This window comes from Triturus cristatus, chromosome 2_1, assembly GCF_964204655.1.
Source record: "Triturus cristatus chromosome 2_1, aTriCri1.1, whole genome shotgun sequence".
NCBI classification, from domain to species: domain Eukaryota; kingdom Metazoa; phylum Chordata; class Amphibia; order Caudata; family Salamandridae; genus Triturus; species Triturus cristatus.
Window position 1 is genome coordinate 335,432,503 of NC_140581.1, and position 15,054 is coordinate 335,447,556.

A 15,054-nucleotide genomic window follows, 5' to 3' on the forward strand; every position below is an offset into this window, starting at 1 on the left:
CCTACGTAACCTCGCAAGTTGTAGCACGCCTCAGTCCGTAGAGGACTGGGAGGACCCCTTTGATGAAGCATGTCACCGTGGGGAAACCCTGGTGAGTGAGGGGACTCAAGAAAGAGATAATCCTTCCCTTACTTTCCAATCGGTGTTCTTCAGGATCGAATTGACTTCTGACACCACCTGTTTTTCCTGGTTAGGTTCTTGTTTACTTGACTTGCTCAGGTAGTTGTTTTTTGAGCTATAATACCTTCCACATATTGGATAATTAACCAGTTCATTACTCTGGTGATTTTGACATTCCACTTCCAATACTGTCTACAATACCATCAAGTGTGCAGATATGAAGTGTTGGAGGAAGAGTATGTACATGAGTCTTCTGTTTTACCTTTTAAGTCCGTTGTCAGAGTAGGGAGACTGATGTTTTTCTTAGCGGGTCTAGCTCTGAGAGTGCTTTAAGTCATTCGTTAGTGTGCAGGGAAATGCATTTCAGGACCATGCCATTTTCTCATGCACTGCTTGATGGAGCCGCTCAACACTTCCCAGAAATGACCTGAGGCCAACCCTCCACATGCAGCCAACCCAAAGCTGTGCACGGCTTTCGGCTGTATGCAGTGGGGGTTGGCCACAAGTCCTGGCCTGTGCCCAGGCTATGTAGCTGATCCCCTCAAAGGCACCCAACCCCACGCTGTGCAGGTCTTTTGGCTGTGTGCGACAGAGGATTAAGCCTTTACCACATGGCTTAGAATTGGCCTTTGAGCAGCGGAGACTCCATCCCCCGGAGCCAAATACGATTAAACAGGGGAGGGACATGCAGCCTCCCTCCCCAGGCCGTCTTGGGCCTGATGGACCTCATCCTCTGGGGCCACGTTGCGCACTCCCTGAGCCTTATTAGGTTTCGAGGACACCATCTTCCAGGGCCCTGTGTATTTTAAAGGGGAGGGGAGCCACGTGGCTCGCCTCAGAGAGCCTTATTAGGAAGAGCAGTGTCTACACCATGTATTTGTGATTCACCCTCATGAAAGCTCATCTGTGCAATTTGGAAGAAATTATAACATTTTATCAAGGGTAATCATTAAGAACAAAATTACCAATGAAAGAACAGAAAGAGCAATTGATAGCCTGCTTTCCTGGTGGGATCACCTTTTTTAAAGACTACCCCCCCAGATGAACACCCTCTGCAGTCACTCGATATATCATGCACTTTACGTACAGAATAATTGTGCAGATCCTGGGGCCACTGACTACCTTTACTATTTAATTGCGTCTTCTTCCTCCCATCAGTACCTCCGGTCACAGCTCACATACCACGACGGGGTACCCACGGAGCGGTAAGTCTGGTGTGGTGTACGCAACCTTGACTTTTGAATGGCATGCAAGATTTTTACTTGGCTTTACCTGGCTTCACTTCAACATAGATATGAATATGTTGTGCTTTTGAAATCGATAGGACTTTCCTTGCACGTAAACCGTGTCTCCTGCCTGCACTGTTTCATTAGAGCCAAATGTTGTTCAGCTACATCTACATTCATCGAGACTGGGTACCTTCTGAGCTTAGAGTGCTTAGCATTTCACACAGCTCCAAAGCTAAAGTATAGCCTTGACCTTGTATTACACACAGGCTGTTTTACTTGGCTGCAGTTCACATAGCCATATATCGGCTGTGCTTTTAATATTGATAGGAGTTTCTTTGCACGCACTTGTGATTTCAGTTCGTGCTTTAAAACACGCTGGTTTTTCTAAGGGCATATGTTATCCTTCTACATCGACTTTTATTAAGACTAGCAACCTCTTGAGCGTAGCGCGTGGAGTATTATATACAATACCGAGGCTAGGGCGTACCCATGCTTACCGACAGGGCATTGCCATTAATCCTTAATCATATCAATGACGCCTAGACATACTTTGCTTTCTGAAGCACATTGTTTTATTCCGTAAATGTCAGAGCCTTTTTACCCAAGTGAACATACATACTTTTTACTCACCTCCACTTTGGACTGCACCGTGTCCTTAGTTGTTAGTCCTCCTATACTGTGTGTATGGGTGTTAGGTCCACCACCAGTGCAATTTTTTCAATAGACTAGTGTCCACTTTAGGAGCTCATATGTGTGACACATGATCTTGTTTTTTTTACAGAGAGGGACCCTCTTCCCTGAGTTGTTACCAGGTTGAGGTGGGGCTATTTATCCTAATCCCTTGGGTAAGTGGATTTATAGAACTAAGTTTGAGTACCTATTTGGACTCAGAAGGAGATATATTATTAGTCCTTGCATACTAGCATGTACCTGTTTGAAATAATCAAATTAAGTTATGTTTGATTTTTTTGCCTCACTTCTACAGATAAGTTCCAGTAATACTCAACCCTACATAGGATTACTGGTTTTGTATCACTTTTCTCTGATCTTTCACTACTAACAGCAGCTTTGTTCCTTGGTTCTGGTCCTGAAGAAAGCTTAGATACTCATACTGATCGTTTAAAGCTGAAACATGTCAACCGTTTTTGATATCTAGCAATTTTAATTTTTACCACTTCCTGCACTGCTTTTTAACCCTACCAGTGCGAGAAAGCAAATAAAAGGTTTTTTGTCCTCAATAGGTAGTTTTAATCTCACCTTTTCTATCTCACTTATGAATGACTCTTGTGCTGCGTCCTCACTACACCATAACTCACGTATGGGGTTTTAGCATCCTTAGTACAACATTAGCATCTCATAAAACATCCCTGAGCTCCTGCCTCAGTGAGGGAGTTGTAGCCCTCAGTGGGACTAGGTTTTCCCACTGGGAGGAGAAGCCCATATGATGAAGCATGCCACCTAGGGTGGGTGAGGGCATTCGTCCTGAAAGAGATTCTCCCCTTTGGGGTTTTCTGTGAGACATTAAATTTTTCTTTTTCTAAACTGGCCACATGCAAGCACAGACCGGAGTAGATTTTGTGTTATGATTACAGATCGCAGGTCATTAAAAATTCTCTTCCCTCGGACCCTCCTAGCCCGTTTTTTGTGCTATGATATAATAACAGGCTGCCACAACATTTAACATATTGCGGCTACCATACCTTTGACTTGGGCTGGGTAAAATTTAAATTATGCGGGCATAATTCTCGTAATTTTTGGAATCTCTCATCATGCTTGATATGTAGAATTCCTGATATCACATCATTGCATCACGTCATGTGATTACGCGCCTATCACAGCAAACTTTTACCACAGGAATGCAGGAATAAAGCAACCAGCCAGAATGAGATACGGCTGTTCCTCACACCACATGTGTCTTTTGTGCTATATTTTTACCACGAGATGCATTCCTCATCAAAAATTTATACTAGGACGCATTTTGCTCTAAAATCTATCTCTAAGGGATGGATTCTCATTTTACAGAATTATGTGCAATTTTTGCATAATTTTCCCACATTTTTTAATTTTTACGGAAAAGCAATTACACTAGTTTTGCACAGCCCCTATCTTTGCCCTGGTCCACATTGGTCTCGGTTTGGAATGGTTCATTGCCCACTGAAGTCAGATAATATTGCCCTGTTGTCATGTAAAAAGTGATCCAAGTGCAACAAAGTTTATATGGGATTTTTAAAGGTTGTGGGCAAGAGTTCCTATTAGGGAACCCAAGCAGCTGACAGAAAAACGAATTCCCAAAATAGTTTGTGATTTGAAGATGTGGATGCTTTCAGCATTACTTCCCTGTTTATGATACATGAATTAGAAGTGTGTTTATAGGTGTTTTTATTTTCTAAGATCCTATAATTGCACCCAACTTTCTACACCCATTTTCTTCATGTGTTCAATAATTGTCTCTATTAGCGTTGTTCTTTGCAGCCATCAGCTTGATTCCACATATTTTAGGGGCAAGAGGTGACCCTTTCCTTCAAGTATTTTCTGTTCTGAGCTGCACAGTATAAGTCCCGTATTAAACACCTGGATCCTATGCCTCTCCCTAATGTATTTGTCATACCCTCAATACATTTTTACCATGAAAGTACATTATTCTGGTTCATTGACCTAATGTTTTTAGGGTAGCATATTAAACAAGCACATAGCACCTTTAATGGCCTTATCTGCTGAAAAGTTACAAAGTGTGTGAGGGGAAATGTTCATTGATTGTAGAAACTTTTAAGAGATGATCACTCAAGCCTAGAGCTGTGATTTCAAAATGTAAAATGTGTTACCGAATGGACAACTGAGTGTGTGAGGCCTGTGTGTCTCTTCTAAATGTTATTTTATTGTATGTATTCATTTATTTAGAGGTTTTGGTATAGTGCCAAAAAGCTACTTGACGTAGCCACAGAGTACTATGGGGGATACTCACAAGGATCTATCGCCGAGTTAATGGCACTTTATCACAGCCAAAGTTGCGATAAACGTATCGCCCCAATCACAAGCTGGTGTTAATAGCCCACAGCACCAGTATACCCGCGATCGCAGCCGCAAAAAACTTCGCCACAGATGACCCCCGCACCTATCGCTAATGAGATGCAGAGTAGGCGATCCCGTGCAAAAAGCCGCGACAACACCACATCTCAACATTCTCAATGACCAGCCATATCGGCGATAAGAACACAAAACAGGAGATAAGGCGTGTTAGCACCCGGAAACTAACACCTGCTCAGACCTGGTGCAAAGTCGAACGACAGCCTGCACCACAAAAGGGAGACCAGCCCACAGCCACATCGGAAGGGCAACAGATGCCATGGAGCCACTCGTCATGCGGCCCGGACACCCAAGAGGGCCACAACACACACCGCCACCCCCCCCCCCCCCCCCCGGACCCCAACCCCACCTGGAACCCCCCCCCGGACCACCACAGAGGCAGCACAGACAAAGACAGCGGATCCCCAGGAAACGTACCAGCCTCACAGACCCAACACCTGACAATGTCATTGCCCACTACAGGCTCAAAAGGAGACCCATCCTACATATCCTGACCAACAACCTCCACCAATGTCGCCTCCAAATACCCAGCCAGTGTGCATGATACCTCCATCCTCCCACAGTCCATCAGCAACCAGTGTTCCCAGGATGGCACCAAGGTAAATGCACAGCCCCTTGGAAAATTCCAAATGAACACCCCACTCACCTAAACTCCACAACCATTCAACTCACAACTCTGGCAATGCACACGTCACAAAATCACAACCAACATACAAAACAACATGCCCACACACACACAGAACAACTCACAATGTACATGAGCCATCAGCGGCATGGCACCCCTGCCACACAATAGCCGAATGTGGGGAGAGGTGGCAAACAGGCCTGTGTGAAGGATGCAGGAGAACCATGATTGGGAAAGCACACAATGCCAAGAGTGGCAGAGATGTGCTGGACAGGCTGCAGTATGCAGAACACACCCATATCCATCGAGACATACACCTCTGGTGTATGGAGTGTAGTGGACAGTGGACGCAACCATGTCACCCAAGCCAGTGGGGGAGTTCCCGGAAATGTTGCCAGTTACGTCCCCCCTGTAAGCGTGAGCAGAGTGGGATGGCCCGGCGTACGCCAGGCCAGCTTAGGGGTGTGAATAAAAAGCACTTAGCCCTGGGTGTGGACCTCTTCGGGAAAGCCCAACGTCTCTGCCAGGACGGGGCCTCTTACCACGCCACGAGGCTGACACCTTCCTCGTGAGCGGAGTTGCCTGTGTTCCTGTGCACCTGCCATACCCTGGCCCGCTGAACCCTGAACCTGTCAGGCCCACCCCTGCACAGCCAGGCCACACTGATCACCTTCCAACACTGGCATGTGCCAAGGTGGGCCCACCACATGCCTGTGCAAGCTCCAAGCCCGAGGCCCGTGACCTTGGCCCCCTCCTCAGACCATCACGGCCTCCAGGACACAGGCCCGCTTCAGTCCTTTCTTGTTGACGTACTCTACTGCCACCTCCGGCCTACACCACGGTCAAGTAGGTCACACATTTGGAACTGAGTCTTGATCATGCACTGTCCGTGTATGCACAAGAAGGAAGATTCTACTTCACTGTACTCCCTTCGGTCAGGTGGCAGCAACCATGTGCATAGCATCCCAATGACACGTGGCTGTGGGCCCTTGCTGACCACTGTCTCAAGGCCTACACTACCGTCGAATAGGTCACACAAACTTTCAAATTCAGCCTTGATTTATTTATGGCAGGCTTGATGTCATTGTACAGGCCTCATCGCAGACTGCATCCCCTTTCAGCCGCGGTGCCACTATGTCTATTCCGTGAGTCCCATGGACACTTTCTGGTGTGGACTTTCGTGGTGACTGAGTCCATGGACTTGGGGTTGTCGTCGTCATCATGGGGGTGATACTGACTTTGTGGCGAAAACGAGGCCGTGGCATTCCACCCCTCCATTTGCTGCTTCCGGACAGCTTCCACGCTCTGCATCATGCCCTTGAGGACAACTTCCACGGTCCCCCACAACCCTCCGCAACATACACCTCAGAAATTGATGAGGACCCGCTCAGTTCGCAATACAAGTCACCGTCCCGTGGCAGTGTGCCTGTGCCAGCTGCAGTGCACCCGGGGCCACTAACTCTGTGCTGGTCATGTCCGGGACCCCTTCTTCTGAGATATTGGATGGCCTCTGACGCGATGGCCTTGGGCTCATCAACACCATATGTCTATGGCCCTGCGCTGTCCGCAGCCTCCAGCCTCAAGTGCGGCCTACCTGGGCTCACACATCAAATCGAGTCCTGACTGGCCTGGACGTCGCATCACCACAGGAGGCACACGCCACCACTGCCAGGACCGAATCCAACCGCAAAATGCCTGTGTCGAAATGGTCGTACTGGCAGACTGACAGAGTTGCCTCCACATGTCGTGGATGCCATCTTCTGCCTGATCCCCTGCTCAGCACTCCAGGTGCCTCTGACTCAGTGCACCAGGAATCATCGCCCATCACTGTCTTGGTTATGTACTGTGGTGGGTTCACGCAACAATGTCACCTCAGGCGGTCTGGTAGACCTGGGACGTCGATGAGGAAGATAATGCAGGTGCGACACCCCCCCACTGCAGCTGCATCATATTGGTCCTGAAGGGACATAATCCTAGACATTCTCTTCACATGCACGTGCACAGCTCTGGTGCCCTAGACTTAGCGCACTACAACTCATGGACACTTCTGTTTACTCATTGTGTGACCTCTGGACTTTCTCAGGCTACCTCCATGATGCTCCACAGTTGTCCCTGTAATGCTGGTGTTGTCTGTTTCCGTATTCATGCTGTTAACTGTTTTATTTGTTGCCAGCACCAACAACTCCTTGAGGGCGGGCTTGCACCCACCCCACACACATCCAGCACAGGCGTCACTATACTTGTGACCCTGCCAGTAAAGGGGCCGGGCGCACGTGCCCATAGCCAGTTCATCCTTAAATCTGCGTGTGTCCCTGTAGTCTTGTTTTATGCATGAGGGCCCTGGGCCCTAAAACATTACATTGTGCTGTGTACAGTGGATGCAGACATGTCACTGCAGGCAGCGATTTGGAGCTTGGACATGTAGCTTTGTTGTCACCCACTCAATTCGAAGGGAAGTGGACTGTGCCATCGTACGCAGAGCCAACGTGGGTGTGTGACTGATATGTGCATGCCCCTGGGCGTGGTTCTGTACTGGGAATGTGCATCTGCGTGTGTCTCTATGGCAGTGTGGGTCTCCTTTGTGGGGTGTAGGTGGTCCATGAAGGGTAATGGACACCCATGTATGTGTTCTGTTACACCTTCCATGGGTACGGACCACACCCGCACCTGTTGGGCCACCTTCTTTTGGTGTTCTGACACCTGGCATTGGTGTGCCATTTGTGGGTAGGAGAAGTGTTGTGTGCCAGCCGTGCTTGCAGGTGCTTCATGCTGTGTGGTCTGTTGCAGGGGCTGGGTTCTCCTCTAAGTGGCTTGTCTGACCTGGTCCTGGTGGTGGGTTGCGTGGAATGTCCATGGGCTGTTGTAGGGTGTCGGCATCGAAGGTGTGGTGGTCATCTCCGGCATCACTGATGGGTTGTCTGGTGTGACCTGCTGGAGGTGTTGTTTGTCCCTCTGCAATGTGAAGGGGAGATGCATGTTGACATTTATATTGGCACATTGTTCTTGTGGACATGCAGACTGTGTGACAATGTACATCATGACTGTTTGTCCGGTGCTGGCAATTTGAGGTGGGACAGTGGACATTGGACATTTGGACAACATGACTGATGTGAGGTTGTACCCGTACATATGCATCTCACAGTTCCCTCCTCTGGCCTATTTCTGCGCATGAGTGGACCCAGTTGTGTCCCCTGTTCCGTAGTGTCGGTGTTGCACTTTGTGCTACATTGTAATGGGATTTGCTGTGATTGCTATGTGTGTATGCTGCAGTGCGCCACAGGGATGGGGGACAGGTCCCTGGGTATTTGTGGTTGTGCAGTGTGCTACACATTGTTACTCATGTGTGCCATTGTGCCCATTTCCCCCCGTCCCCCCAGTCCCTTTTAGATCCTCACCCTGTTGTTGTTGTGTCAGGTCCTAACGAGCTGTGTCCGGACTCCCAACTCCTTGCACCGTCTCCACACTGATGACTGGCATCCATTTCCTCCAGCTCCTCCTGTGGCGCAGGACTCCCACCTCCTGTTGCCGTTGCTGCCTTCCTGTTGGCAGAGGGTTTGTGCCTGGTTTAGGCTTCCACGTCATGCCAGCGCCTCTTGGCTTCCTCCGTTGGCCTCCTCGACACTCCGTCTGCATTCAAGATAGTCTGCTTGTGGGTCCGTTGCTGGTAGTGTTCTGTCACCTCTGTGACGCTGGTCTTGTTTTCCTGCGGTCTGCACCCCGTCTTCCTCTCCCTCTTCTCCTTGGCCTTCCCCGACCCAGTTGTTCCTTGCTGGTGGTCTGTGGGGGTTGTGGGGTTCGCGTTGGCCTCTGCCCTGGGTCAGGGTGCATCCATGTTGCTACGTGTTTTGGCTTGTTTCTGATGTGTTGTTTCTGTGGTTTTTATGGTGCATTATCCCGCCAGACGCATGGGATTTGCAGGCCTGTGGCTGGTTTTCACTACTTTTTGTACTGCGATTGGCCTCATTGTATGATTTTTTGCGTTCGCATTTTTACGGCGTGGTGTTGATTTTTGCATGGCCATTTGACGCGTTATCTGGTGACAATCGCATGCTACCGCCGCGTTGTGAATACTTGGTTGGCACGGCGGAATTTTCCTGCGATAGGCTGCGATGTTGAGAGTTGCGTTAAGCTGCTCTTGCGGTAGTTTTCACACGTTCTTGTGAATATACCCCTATGTGTTCGATAACAGTGGTCCGGGCATAAATGGGATGTTAAATATTGGAAAGGACACCAAATGGACTGAGTTATCTGGGATGAAGAAGATGTAAACGCCTTATTAGGAGTGTGACCGTGTGCCTTATATGGAGAGTCCCATTTTAGGCGTCTAGTCTATATGCCAGAGTTGGAGTGCACAGTGGCCAAATGCCAGGCTTGCAGGGGTGTCAAGTGGTGGTGGTAGTCTGGAAACTAGCTGTAGGTTGTTTTACAAAAAACAATGGTGTTTTAAAGCTTCCTGGATCTCAGAAGGTTGCTTTACTGCCCTAGATGCGATTTAAGGGAATACCAGAGGGAGTATCCGAGGGTTTGAAGGGTTCTACCTCCAAATCCTTGAGGTGGAACTGGGGGGTGGAGTGCCGATTCTGACATGTGTGTCTTAGACTCCGGGAGGAGTGGTATGAGCCAATGTCCCGGACAGATGGATGGGCGCCCTGATTCCAACCTATCGATTGCAGAAAATAATACTGAATAATATAGAATTAGTAAATGTCCTATATCGAATCACAAATTTTAGACAGGGTATTTCTAATCTTAGAGAGCCTTCTGATATGTACACAAGCTGTGTGCTGCGAGATACATGTGACATTCCTTTGGAAGGCCCAGTCCTGGTTGGCTCTTCTTAAGCCACGCCTGCCCCTGCTGGGCTTCAGTGCGCTATCCCTATGAGTCTGCAGGCTTGCCCTTCCATTGAATCCACATCAGCAATCGTCAAAGAAGTACGTGAAGACTCTGTAGTAACTCTGGTCTACTTTCTTTTGGTTCCAAATGGCATGCATGCTAACTTTGCCCGTGTTTAGAGTGTGTCACATAAAGGGCAAGGCACTGTTGGATCTTCCTCAGCCCTTACACGGTGAGACTAAGGATGCCAGTGAGGGAGTGTCTGAGGTTTAGGGGCAGATTTACAGGAAAGTGACGCATCTTCAGAGATGCGTCACGTTCCCTGGGCCACCCTGAGAAACCTTTGTGCCACCATGGATGTGCTGTATTTACAATACGGCGCACCATGGCGCAAGGATTGACAGATGCGTCAGCAACTCTGACGCATCTGTTGGGGCAAAAGTCACGCATTGCTGGAGTCATGTCGCAAGCACCACGCAACTCCGGCAATGCATTTTGAGACCTATTCCCGCTACACTGCGTCACTCCTTACGCCTGCTTCAAGCAGGCGAAGGTTTTGACGCAGTGGCATCCTAGAAATGACACCGTGAAATCTTGCAGATTTCACTCTGTCCCTTTTACGAGGCTTTCTTGCCTGGGGGCCCACCCTGCATACATTATACTTGACGCAGGTAGAAGTGTCAGGTTGTTAATTGGCCACATTTTTTACGCAGCCGCTGCGTCCCAAAAGTGACACAACGGCACGCAAAAGTGTTGCAAGGGGCTTGTAAATCTGCCCATTAGGTGGGAAACGTCCTTGATATGGTGCTGCCGCACGAGCTGGCTCTGCTCTCCATTGGTTGACTGGCCTCTGCTGGGCCCTTGGGGAGGGGTGCACGAGGGCCCTTCACACGACCGCATCACACTCATGCCATACTGGCCATATCACAGTCATTCTTCGGACCTTTTCGGCCAAACCACGGATTAAAAGCTTAGAGCCATCCCTGCCTGTCCTGAATAATCTCTCCAATAAAAGGGCCCTTCAGCTGAGAGCAGGCAGGGAGGTGTGAAGGGAGGGACATGCCTCCCCGATGCCACAATAAATACAGCGAAGGGGGCAATGTAACTCTGCTACACGCAGCCTCATTCCGCTGGTTTGCTTTACACCACTCTGTCTGACCAGCAGCTTTCAGAACCGATTCGGGAGACCTGCACGCATTCTTACTTGTCCTGGTGGCTGGGAAATGGCTTCTCTTTTACAGAAAACGAGCGCATTGAGGTTCTGCCGTCCTCTTCCGTTGCTGTTTCCCATCAGAATGCCTCTAGCCGCGAAGAGTGCACGGGAAACGAACAAGTGGCGAGCCTCACTTGAACACATTCAACATTAAATGAATAACCTAACATCCATCTATCCATCTATCTATCCATCTATCTATATTATCTATCTATCTATCTATCTATCTATCTATCTATCTATCTATCTATCTATCTGTCTGTCTGTCTGTCTGTCTGTCTGTCTGTCTGTCTGTCTATCTATCTATCTATCTATCTATCTATCTATCTATTTATCTATCTAGCTGTCTATCTCTTTCTATTTTCGTCCGTCCGTCCGCCCGTCTGTATGTCCGTCTGTCCGTCTGTCTATCTACCTATCTATCTATCTAGCTATCTATCTGTCTGTCTGTCTATCTCTGTCTATTTCTGTCTGTCCGTCCGTCGGACCATCTATCTATCTATCTCTATGTATCTGCCTATCTCTTGTCTATTACTGTCTGTCTGTCTGTCTGTCTGTCCGTCTGTCGATCTATATATCTATGTGTCTGTCTATCTATCTGCCCATCCTCATATCTGCGTGGTTGTCTCTATGTTTGTGTCTGTCTGTTTCCCGGTCTGTGCCTCTACCTATAACTTTGCCTCCATTTCCCTTATTCTGAATGCCTTCCTGTGACTCTCTGCCTTTGCATTTTTGCGTCAATGTCTCCATTCATCTGTGTCTACCTCTCAGCCTGTCTCTCCAAATCCCTGTCAGTCGACTCTACTGAGATTTGAGTCTTTCTATTTGGGAACCTTCCCTCCTGTCTACCCTTCTGTGTGTGTTCCATGTGCATCCCTCTATTCCGTCGAATGTTTGCCTCACAATCTCGCCCCCTCCCTGTCTTGCTTATCTGCCTCTCTCTGTCTGTGTGAGCATGTCTGTCTGTTCATGGATACGGTCTATCGGTGCGCCTATTCTATCTGCCTCTCTCTGTCATTCTTAGTGTATACATATCTGTATGTTGGTGCTTCTATGCACGCCTTGCTGTCTCTTCGTCTGAGCCCCTCTGTCTCTCTTGCTGTCTCTATGCATCTCTGTCTGTCTTTGGTACACTCTCTGTCGTTGTAGCTGGGTGTTCTCCTCTGTGGCCGGCATCATTCTGTCCAGTTTTATACTCAATTTCAAGACGTCATGCAAAATATACGTGTTATTGAATGACGTAAACAAAAGAGAAACGCAGCCTGTGCTCCGTGTTTCTCATTGAGAGCTCGCGCCTCCAGTTCCCGGGGCGGCTCTGGGAAACTCTGGCAAAGGGGAAGCGAAGCCTGGTCAAAATGAAATGTATCACCAACTTTTTAGCGTCCGCCCGGCGTTTCCTGCTCCAATAAACGGAGCCCTCGCAGCCCCGAGATGGAGGGCTCGCTCTATATTTAGCCATCTGCATGGCTGATCCCTCAATGGCTTTCCGTCCGCCCGCCACATTAGCCTCTGCTAAAAAGACTGTGCTTCATTGTGGGGCCGGGTCTGAGGGGCGCTGGGCTAGGATTAACATGCAGTCCATTAAATCAAAGTGAGTGCGCACGTCGTGGTGTCTCCCCTCATGGATTTCAGGATTCTGCCAGGATTACACCCGCGCTCTGCTGGGGCCGCTTGCTTAGAGATAAATCTGCGGCTGTCAGGTACGTAGGGCAGCGGGGGCAGGGTGGTGCTTCTGGACGTGTCCTCGGGTCCCCAGCGGCGCAGTGCGCTGTGCAGGCGGCACAGCTGGGCTCGCGCTGGGCTTTGTGGAGCCCAGGCTCTCCACAGGCTCTGTGCTTGAGGCACAGCAGGAGTCACGCAGCGCTGAGTGTGTGCTGGGGTCACCACACAGGCTCGCGCAGCGCTGTGTGTGCTGGCGGCACAAGACAGGCTCACGCAGCGTTGTGTGTGCTGGCAGCACCACACATGCAAACGCAGCGCTATGTGTGTGCTGGCAGCACCATACAGGCTCACGCAGCGCTGTGTGTGCTGGCCGCACCACACAGGCTGTGTAGCGCTGTGTGTGTGCTGGCGGCACCACACAGGCTCACAGCGCTATGCGTGTGCTGGCGGCACCACGCAGGTTCAGTAGTGCTGTATGTGTGCTGGCGACACCACACAGGCTGTGTAGCGCTGTGTGTGCTGGCGGCACCACACAGGCTCACACACCGCTGAGTGTGTGCTGCCTGCAACACATAGGCTCACGGAGTGCTGTGTGGTCTACCAGGGGTATTTCCACGTTCACCTAGCGATGTGTGGTGTGGGCGGCACTACAAAGGTTCACACGGCGCTGTGTTAGTGCTAGCTGCACCACACAGGCTCATGCAGCTGTTGTGTTGTATGCTGGAGGCATGGCCATGTTCACACAGCGTCTGGTGTACCGGCGGCACCACACAAGCTTACGCAGCGCTGTGCGTATGCTGGCTGCAACACACGGGCTCACGCAGCTCTGTGTGGTGTGTCAGGGGCATGTCTAGGTTCACATGGCGCTGTGTTGTGTGCCGGCGGCACCACACAGTCTCACGCGGCGCTGTGTAGTGTGCTGGGGGCATGTCAGGTTCACACAGCGCGGTGTGGTGCTTGAGGCTCTGTAGGGCTCACGCAGCGCTTTCTAGTATACACGGGGCACGGGTGCAAGGCTAGCAGCGGCTTTTCCCATGTGCCTGGAGATTTTGAGCGGATCCCCTGCACCGACAACAGGAAGGTCTGGGTGTAAAGATCGCGGCCATGGAGAAGCTGGCGCTGCTCCCCCGGGAGCTGGGCGTTACGTGATGTATTTGAAGCTGTGTTATTTTGTTGGCCAGTTCTCGCTTTTGCAAGTACTCTCCTTTGCACAATGTGCTCGGGACTGACGGCCTATTTAGAGCCCGGACGCACATAAAAACGCCGGCTGTTCACCTGGGTTCTGGGCCGCGCTCATCATTACGTATCAGGGTTTAATTGTGAAATGGTCCCATTAAAATATGGACGTGGAGCGTGAAATGAATTGTGACATGTGTCATTAGTTTAAATATTTGAAACTGTTCAGATATTTAATGTGATAAACCACAGTTATTACCTCAGGCTGGCAGTGAGAGAAGGGTTTGCTGTGAATGTGAGAGTTCGCTTTTGTGTGTGTCTAACTGTGAGGGGCTCCGTGAGAGAGGAGTGTGTGTGAGACAACGACAGAGGGAGGTATAGTGTAAGTAACTGGGATCTGTGCGTGGGTTTCAGCGGGTATAATAGCGCTCAGTTGTCGGTGTGTTGCAGTGTACCTGTGCGCTGGTGACGCAGCATGAAGCCGTGTGTGGGTTTTTTCGTGGATGACCGACAGTGAGCCCGAGCCTGGACGCCAGTGTTTTATGCGCATCTTTGGACGGATCTGCGTGATATTTCTGAGCGCTTGCGTGACTGCGACGTAGTGCGCGATCTTGAATCAGTGTTGAATAATAGGCAGCTTGTTTGTATTATTTGTTAACGGTGCACAAAATACACCAGCTTTGTAAACCGAATATTGCTTCGGAATTAGATTTATCTTTAAAACACAGCTCGCCCTGATATTAAAAGCAGAGCTTATCTTTTTCAGACACATATTATTTATGCTTGAATTTATTTATTTCGAATAAAAAAATGTATGCATTGTCTTTCAAAACGACAGCCTTAATTTTCCTCATCGTGCAAACATCGTGAAACAATTGCGATTTCCCATGCATATTAAGCTCTCGCCTCTTTCGGCCCTCTCGCCTTCGCGAGCTGGGAATTGCAATGCCTTATAATTGTTTATTTTCTTAAAAGCAACATAGCAGATCATGTTTTAATTAATACTTATCGTCACGGCACTGCTGCCACGGATGTTTGATCGATAACCGCAAAATGTATTGAACAACTTTTGCCTTAGTATTGTGTGCGTCTACTCACATTAAATGAAG

At 49.3% G+C, this 15,054-nt stretch overlaps 1 protein-coding gene across 4 annotated transcripts in view; it reads left to right on the forward strand.

Moving 5' to 3' along the window:
• Positions 1–12,446: 12,446 nt before the first annotated feature.
• The window catches only part of ISL1 (ISL LIM homeobox 1), a 36,908-nt gene continuing 34,300 nt past the window's right edge, over positions 12,447–15,054 (forward strand). For 3 of the 4 annotated variants that reach the window (XM_085631233.1, XM_085631234.1, XM_085631237.1), the window contains exon 1: positions 12,447–12,807. In XM_085631233.1, the coding sequence (XP_085487359.1) occupies positions 12,729–12,807 (79 nt within the window). In that variant the 5' untranslated portion in view covers positions 12,447–12,728. The remainder of the gene's footprint in view (positions 12,808–15,054) is intronic. The other variant, XM_085631235.1, reaches the window with a different exon arrangement.